Genomic DNA, 8,271 nt, shown 5'->3' with positions numbered 1-8,271 from the left:
TGATAAAAAAATAAAAAATAAAATAATTGTCCATGAAACTCTTGCGGTGTGGGTTGAGATTGATATAAGATAGTAAGATACATATTTTGTCTACAAATATCCATAAAAATCCATATGTATCTTGGCCCTTAACTATCCTAAGAAATCTTAAATGAATTGAATAGCTAGGATATTTGTGAAATCTAAAACTATTCTAAATAAATATCATTGATATATAATGATTCATTATAAATCATAATCCAATACCTAGGAGTTTTTAGGATTGTTAAATATCCATTTAAATCCTAATCCAATACATCCCTATAAATTTGAACGGATAGAATCCTGGCTGACCTGTCAAACTAGATGTACGTGTCCGCTACGACTCCTATGGTCCCACCTTACTAAGCTGGTATTTTTCGTAATTTTAGAAGAAATAAAACCTCACTTAGTAGTCAATTCTCCTCCCTCACAACCGCCACAAGCTTAAGAATATAAATATCGGTTCTTAGGCAAATGAGCGCTCATTACCTTTTTGAATTCTAAAACGCTTCCAGAGCAAAAACTTAAATCTCTAGGGTTTCAATACAGTTAACTACAGAACTTACGAATAACGAAAAACGTAATGAATAAGCTTGGAATTTCAGGAATGAAGAGTTTAAATCAACTTAGGTCATTATCAGGATCAATTTCTGGAAGTGGTGGAGGAAAAACAGTGCCTTCAATGTCTTCATATAGATCTTCTTCTTCAGATTCAGTTTCTTTGGGAAGTTTTGCTAATCTGAAACTTACTGCAGGTTAATTTCTTACCAATTCTGTTTTTGTTTCTATATGATGAAAAAATTGATGCATTTATTGATGATTTTGCATTTTTTATTTGTTTAGAGAAATTAGTTAAAGAGCAAGCTTCCGTGAAAACCGATCTTGAAATGGCGGTAAAGGATTACTTCTTGTTTCTTCTTCCTTTTTCTCTTTGATTTTTAGCTTAGATCTGGTTCTTAATGTTTCTATCGATTTAGTTCCTGATCTACTACATTTTAGGTTAAATATTTGTCTGATCATCTGCGTAATCTCTTTAGGTCGTTCTTGTCTCGTTTGCTAGATTTGGAGATTAATTGTTACATGCACTAATAATGTTTTGAACTTGTTTTACATCTTCCCGTAGTACTTAGTAGATTTCTTATTCTATAACTCTTGTTTCTAGATTAATCAAGGTCGGATTCAAATCTGATTGATTTTATTTCTTTTCAAATATCATTTTTGTTCGATTGGTAGAAATTTCTATGACATTTCAGTTATGTTTTATAGGGAAAGTCTTTTACATTTTTGCCTTCTAGGATCATTTAGCTTTGAGGATGAATTTGCTGTAAACCTAAAATTACGGCACTTGCTGATGAGTGAATTTGTGGAATGAGACAGAACTCGAAACTCAAAAGAGCGGTGGACCATATTCATTTGCTGGAGGAGAAATTACAGAATGCAGTAAATGAAAATGCAAAGCTTCAAGTGAAGCAGAAAGAAGAGGCAAAACTTTGGAAAGGATTGGAATCTAAATTTTCTTCAACAAAGACTTTATGCGACCAACTTACTGAAACATTACAACACTTGGCTGGTCAGGTTCGCGATGGTGAGTCTCTTTCCTTAGGTTGCTTGATCTGATTTGGGATTTGAAATGTTTTGACTGTCCAAAACTTGTTTGTGAATAGCTGAACATGATAAGAAGGTGTTTGAAGACAAATTTTTAGCAAGTTCCGAAGCATTTGACAGCTTGCAGCTTCAGATGACTGGTCTAACATTGAAAATTGACTCTACGGAGGAAAACATGAGAAAATGTAAGTTGTCATTCACTAATATTACGGCATCTGCAAAAATAGCAATTTAGTCTTTCTCTCTATTGCATCTGATAAGTATTTTATAATGTCTCATATTTTAATAATCAGAAGATGCTACCGGTCTTTGGAAGAGAATTAGTTACAACCACGTAGAAAATGACTTAAGATGAATGGATATACATACATACATATCAATTGGCATACATTACTCTGATGTGCTTGAGTTTTTATATCTGGTAGGTGAAGAATCGCTGAGTGAACTTAAAATTGAGAAAGAGGAAAGGGAGAAATTTTATGTCAATGAACAAGGCCGAACTGCCAATCTTATAGGAGAAAAAGGTACGTGCTTCTGTTTTCTGGAGATTTTGATGTTTTACTTGACTTTACCGAGTGAGAAGCTGTTAATTTCCATGTGGTTTGTTAATGGGATGGTCAGTTGGTGGAAGCTGAAATTAAGAAAAAGAATCTACAACTGAAGAAGAAAATTAAGTTTTTAAACCAAATATTAGGACTAGAAAAAATGGTTGTTATCAAGCTTACCAAAGATGCCACTTTCTGTGATTATCCTTTTTGGGCACAGTGTCCCATTCTCTATTTGTTGGGTTACATGCCAATGCAGCTTTTCATATATGTTCTATCTTGTGTATTTATTTGATAGGTAACTAATATGGATACACTATCTTGTGTATCTATGCACTTCCTTCTTCTGTAGTATTCTAGTACCAAGTACCCTAATGGTATATTGAATTTTTATATTAAGTTAGGGTAAAACTTCATACGGTTCAGACTACAAAGCACTAGTATTTTTCAATGTCTCAATGTTGTTGTTTTTCTAGTTCTTTGTGATTGGCTGGTTTACAGGAGTTGGACATCTGCATTCGTTGAGGTTGTACATTGAACAGGTGACCAAATAAGATTTATTTTTTGTGGGACTGAATCTGTTCTTTGATCTCAGATGCTCAGATCAAGGACCTAGAAAGAGCTGTTGCAGCAGACAGCTTGTGCTTGGATAATCTTAATACACGGTTGGAAGAGGTCCAAAGAGATTTGCGGTTGAAAGAAGACATGTGCAAGTGCTTGGAAGATGCTCGGAGCAATTTGGAGAAAGAGAAGGGTGCTCTCCAGTCTAACAATGAACATTATGCTAGGCGATTACTTGCATCTGGTCAAGAGATAAAAGATCTTCAAGTTCTGGTCCATGACTTGGTAGAGAAGTTAATCGAATTGGATCAACAGAGTGCAATGGTTTCAGATAATGTGGCTCAGCTAAACCGTTCATTTGACACTTGCTACAAACTGGCTAAGCAAGAGAAGGACTTAACTGCTAATCTTAGTCAGCTCCAATCTAATCATCTCCACAAACAATTGGTGAATGTTAAATCTGAAAACGATAGTCTTCAATTAGATAATGAAGAGCTTAAGAGCAAGAGTGTCGAGCTCCAGAAACTCCAGGAGCTTTTGATATTACATCATGCCGAAGAAAACCGTTCAGCAGAAGAAAGAATCAAGAAAATGGAGTCTGAAGCAGAAGGTCTTATTTTGAAAAAGACAGAATTGGAGATGTTGCTAACCAACATGGAGGAGAGAATAAAACAATTGTCCGAAGAATCAGAACTCGCTGAAAATAAAATGGTTCGTCATTTATTACACTTCTCAATGACGAATTCTGTATTTCTGAAGTAACATTCATAACCTTCTTGGTTTGAACCTTGCAGCGAGAATTATCACAGAATATTTCCACACTAGAATCTGAGAGTCGATATATTCAAGACAAGCTGCAGGTGAAGCTACAGGGAAAATCTGAAGAAACTGAAGGTCTTCAGAAAGTGATTGTTGAACATGAGGAACATGTAGCTTCCCTAGAAAATCAAGTTAGTGAGCTTCGTGTAAATTTAGAAGAGAAGGAACAGCTTCATCAACACTACATTGAAAAGGAGAAACTATTAGAAGATAAAAAAAAAGAGGTTAGAGAAATATCATTTTTGCAATTTTATGGTGTTATTAGAATTTACTTGGTAAAGTAACATTGTCAGTTTATTGCAGATTCAGGCATCTCTAGCTGCTGCAGAAAGTACGCTTGCTGAAACAAAAAAGCAGTATGATGTGATGCTGGAAAGCAAACAGTTAGAGTTGAGTAAACATTTGAAGGAAATTTCTCAAAGGAATGATCAGGTATGCCTTCTCTGATCTAATATACAGACCACGCCTTGTTATGCCGATTATTTCATTGGAACTGAAAGGAGTTTTACAGGCTGTTAATGACATCCGGAGGAAGTTCGAGCTGGAGAAGCTGGATATTGTTAATCAGGAGAAACAGAAGGTATGGAATACCACTAGTTATTGAACTTATTTTCTCCAAAATCCTCCACGCCTCTTGTTTTATTTTATTTTTTTGTTATCTGAACCTTCAGGTAGACAGACTTGTCGGAGAAATGGAAAGTCAGTGCGCTGAAAAACTTGCAGAAAGCAAAGAAGAATCAAGGCAATCTCTAATGCAAGCCCAAGAGCAACATGCTTCTTTGGTACGTATAAACCGTAGTAGATGGTGGAACACCCTTCTGTCCTTGACCGAAATAACTTCCTATCTGGTATACATGTTAGCACATTACTGCTTTAGCTAGTTTGCATATAATATTTGGAGTAGGTATAAAATAGTAGACGTAGTTGCATCAAGTAGATGATGGAAACATAGAAGTGTACCCTTGTTAAGTTATTAACACTTTGCGTACATAGTGTACCCTTATAATAATGAGTACTGGTGATGTTGTGCCGGTGTATTAACTCTGTTTCTGTGGCATTTGTGTTTCTGTAATTGTAACACACCATATGTGCATTGATAAACCATCTGTTGTGATCTACAGATTAGCCGTCTCCGGCAAGACTATGATAAAAAGGAAAAGGATCTTCGGGATGACCATGAGGAAGAGCTAAAGCATGTTCAACTTCAGGCTGAAGATGAATTGCAAGAGGTGTTCTTAGCGACCGCGACCGCGTTCCTTCCCTTTTTGTCTATGATTTTTATCTTTGCACTACACATCTAGTTGGAACTAAGAATTTATGTGTTCAAATGTAGAAAACCAGAGTATTAAAAGAAGAACATGACCTTGAATTGAAAGTTCTGAAGTGTCAACATGAAGATGAATGCAGAAAACTGCAAGAGGAATTGGGACACCAGAAATCCAGGGTATACTCTCTCACATTTCCTTTTCTTTTTTCTTTTTTTCTGGAAAGGTATACTCTTTCGACACACACACATAACAATTGACCCTAGGTGCTTTATGTTAACCTATCTTGCTGGGGCATTGTAGGAAGAAAGACAGAGAGCTTTGTTACAAATGCAGTGGAAAGCATTGGACGGGAATCCAAAAGAGGACCAAGAAGTGACATCAAAAAAGGTTTGACTTCATCCGTTTTGTTTCTTTCTGTGTGTTGCTTCCATTATCATGTTTATTTTGTCTGTATAGCAAACATGTTCTAAATTGCTGGTTATGTATAAGGCTCCATGAGGGCCAATAGATAAGTAATAAGACGTTTTGGTAGGGGAAATCTATTACACTGTCTTAGAACATAATCACAAAAGTACATTCTAGATAAGAAGAGCAAGATTTTTCATATCAATGGCAATGCTACCAAAAGCATTCTGATTACCATATTAACGTTTTACGCCTGATTTAGAATGGTTTGGCTTAGTGGTAGCTGCAATTCTGCTGTCTAGGGGAGATATATAGAGAATGGTCCTGCCAATAAAATCTTTAACTGTTGGTTCATGGTAAAACTGTAAAAGGTTTTACCCCTGGTTCTACTATATGTTTGATATTTCTCTCAGTTATAAGATACCAGCTTATGATATATATTTTACCTGAATTCCATTTTGCCTTTTCTAATAATTTGAGGGCTTTTAATAGGAAATGCTGATCCAGTATAAATTTATTATATGCATTAGTTTGTCATAACTTGCTTTGAAGCCTCTTCATCTATTGACTTAATTATAAAGACGCTTCATAGGTGTTAAATTCTGATATCTTATTTTATCGACCTAGCCTTTCTGGTGCATTTAAGTTATTTTGGTTAATAGTTGTGTTCGTTCTGTTAGTGAAGGATTTTGTTGGAGAAATCCAATTCTGTTTAATCCACAGGACTACTCCATTTCATCAAAAATCAACATGAGGAATACTGATGGTGAAAAAAGAAGTAAATTTCCTGTTATAAAGCCCAATAATGATGAGAAGGTAGCCGTAAGATATATTCGATAATCAATTATAATCTGATAGTAACTCCAAGTTTCTGGCGATGAAATTATATTAACTTATGCGTTTCTTTCGCTGTTTGTGGGATGTACAGTTTATAAGATTGACGCAAACACCAGTGTCGAGTGCGTTGAGGAAAGTTGAGAAAGAAAATGCTGGAAACGTGATGAATATTCCTAAGCATAGTCGGAAGGTGAGTTCCTCCTTATCCTTAAATTCACTAGGACTTCATAGTCAAAACTTTACTCTATTAAAACTCTACATGTAATGTCTGTTTCAACTCTGGAACACTTGCATATTATTGCCTTAATTGTGTCTTCTAGGTAACACGTCGGGAATATGAAGTTGAAACCACTAATGGGGGTATAACAAAGCGTAAAACCAAAAGCACAGTGATGTTTGAGGTACCTATTTGTTCACCTGGAATTATTTCCTCTTATGAAGAGCACTTCATTGTTGAATACTCAGATTTATGGGTTATGCTTGCATAACACAGGATCCAACGAAACTTAAGCGAGTGGCTACCCCCAGATCTAGGGCCATTAAAGATGCCATGAAGGTGAAGGAGGTATACAGAACTTGACTTTTGGCTAGTATCTTGAGCACATAATTTTTCTTCTGGAGTTAATTTCCTTCTAGATGATGGTTGAAATCTTGAGCTTATCTGTTAAGATTATTATCATATTAAGTTAATGAATGAAAACACGAGGTCACCAGCTTACAGCTTTTACGCCTACTGGAGATCTGATTATTTGCTCGATTCTGTTTCTTTCCCTTTAGAATATTTATGGTGTTTTGCTGTTGTTGGGGTTGGGTATTACGGCTTGTTTTGTGACCTGTAAAAGTTTCCTGATCCTTGGTGTTTCGTGTGAGAGTAAGGGTTCTCTGTAGAGACATGTCACCCTATTGAGTTATCTCCATTCTGTTGTTCATGCTTGTTTAAGTTGTTTAAGTTACCTTTGATTGACTAAAGGTTCAGGTGAGTTGGTTAGAATAGTTGGCTTTTTCATCTGACAGTTGCCCTGGTATGTCGTGGCTAATTGATATGTGGACCTAGTAAAGAGTAAGAAACTTCAAAATTGGTACTTGGATGCTAAACAGTGATGAAAAAGACATTCAACTCTGGTAAATTTGCATTTTGCATTGGTGACTGTGTAAAAGCTGATGAAACTTCATCATACGTGGTACTCTTTATTTGATCACGTAATTTTTTTAGTTTGGTTACTTAATGTATATATATCCTGTAACATGTTTATTCTCTGAGCAGGTATACAAAGGAGGTAGCCAGACACGCCCATCAAATATTGGTGATTTGTTTTCAGAGGGGTCTTTGAATCCTTACGTAGATGATCCTTATGCTTTTGATTAGAGGTAGTATTTATCTCGGATATTTAAGGTTATTTGGATTTATACACTTTAATTGTGGCATGATCCCTTGTTATTTTTTCACATCATAATTTCTGAAATTGTCTTGTTGAAGATCCTCACGGGTGCAGTGAGTGCACGGCGTCAGATTGTGGAGGTGAATCAGATATGAACTGGCTTATTGCTATATCATTTCAGTACAGTAGAGGGAAATTGACCACTGCTGCTAGTTTTTGTAGAAGATTACTGGCTGATGAACTCATCCAGCCTAGAAAATGGAGTTTAGAAACTGTTTATTTGTTTTTGTTTTTGTTTTTGTGATAAGACTGTCAGACTACAATATTCTACTCTAATGTTTTTGATATTAAGCTTTTGTCCGTCTGAACACTAACTGCACCATTAGATATTCCTGTTAATATCACCTGTAGGTGTTGAACGTGGTTTGAATGGAAGGGATGTCTTTTTTCTAATGTGTATTGTGTATTGTAAGAGTTAACTAGTAATAGAGTTGAAAGATGCCTGATTGGATTGGATATGTTTCGGAAGTTGTTTCAACTGTTACAATGTCCAATTAGAGAAACAGGGTTTAGTCCAAACTGCTTTCAGTTTGAGGGTCATTAAGTTATGAAAGCATTGAGAGAATACTTACGATGTCTCAACCAATTGCTCTCCTAGATATTCCTTTTAAACTCAGTAGACGGTCTTCTAATTCTTCCGGATTCCAAATTGTAGAACGGTATTCTTACATGATGAACTGTTCAAATATCAAACTGCTGGTAGGGAGTCTGCGGATCCGCAAACAAATCAAGATTCAAATACATTGGCGCAACGGAAAGTTGATGCAAAAG

At 35.8% G+C, this 8,271-nt stretch overlaps 1 protein-coding gene across 3 annotated transcripts; it reads left to right on the top strand.

Annotated features, from left to right (window-relative positions):
* Nucleotides 1-471: 471 nt before the first annotated feature.
* LOC113297911 (synaptonemal complex protein 1-like) lies at nucleotides 472-7,797 on the top strand. 3 transcript variants are annotated; one of them, XM_026546508.1, is made up of 19 exons: nucleotides 472-776; nucleotides 865-914; nucleotides 1,399-1,606; nucleotides 1,686-1,811; nucleotides 2,052-2,150; nucleotides 2,767-3,443; nucleotides 3,527-3,775; nucleotides 3,855-3,983; nucleotides 4,063-4,131; nucleotides 4,223-4,333; nucleotides 4,673-4,780; nucleotides 4,885-4,995; nucleotides 5,120-5,206; nucleotides 5,948-6,040; nucleotides 6,153-6,251; nucleotides 6,382-6,462; nucleotides 6,555-6,626; nucleotides 7,326-7,429; nucleotides 7,539-7,797. In XM_026546508.1, the coding sequence occupies exons 1-18, from the start codon at nucleotides 605-607 to the stop codon at nucleotides 7,425-7,427; spliced, it is 2,643 nt and encodes an 880-aa protein (XP_026402293.1). In that variant the 5' UTR covers nucleotides 472-604; the 3' UTR covers nucleotides 7,428-7,429; nucleotides 7,539-7,797. The 3 variants fall into 3 exon arrangements, 2 of the variants coding, with proteins under 2 accessions (XP_026402293.1, XP_026402294.1); XM_026546509.1 differs by lacking the exon at nucleotides 5,948-6,040; XR_003333899.1 differs by lacking the exons at nucleotides 6,382-6,462; nucleotides 6,555-6,626; nucleotides 7,326-7,429; nucleotides 7,539-7,797 and having other exon boundaries at nucleotides 473-776; nucleotides 5,910-6,040.
* Nucleotides 7,798-8,271: the final 474 nt, after the last annotated feature.

This window comes from Papaver somniferum, chromosome 7 (genome assembly GCF_003573695.1).
Source record: "Papaver somniferum cultivar HN1 chromosome 7, ASM357369v1, whole genome shotgun sequence".
Taxonomy (NCBI): Eukaryota; Viridiplantae; Streptophyta; class Magnoliopsida; order Ranunculales; family Papaveraceae; genus Papaver; species Papaver somniferum.
This window is presented reverse-complemented; position numbering and strand designations above follow the sequence as displayed.

Bases quoted from the DNA above. Each gene is read 5' to 3' on its own strand.
- LOC113297911 (XM_026546508.1), top strand. From the start codon at position 605: ATGAATAAGCTTGGAATTTCAGGAATGAAGAGTTTAAATCAACTTAGG. The intron at 1,812-2,051 runs GTAAGTTGTCAT...TATATCTGGTAG, and splicing joins GGAGGAAAACATGAGAAAAT to GTGAAGAATCGCTGAGTGAA. The intron at 3,984-4,062 runs GTATGCCTTCTC...GGAGTTTTACAG, and splicing joins TTTCTCAAAGGAATGATCAG to GCTGTTAATGACATCCGGAG.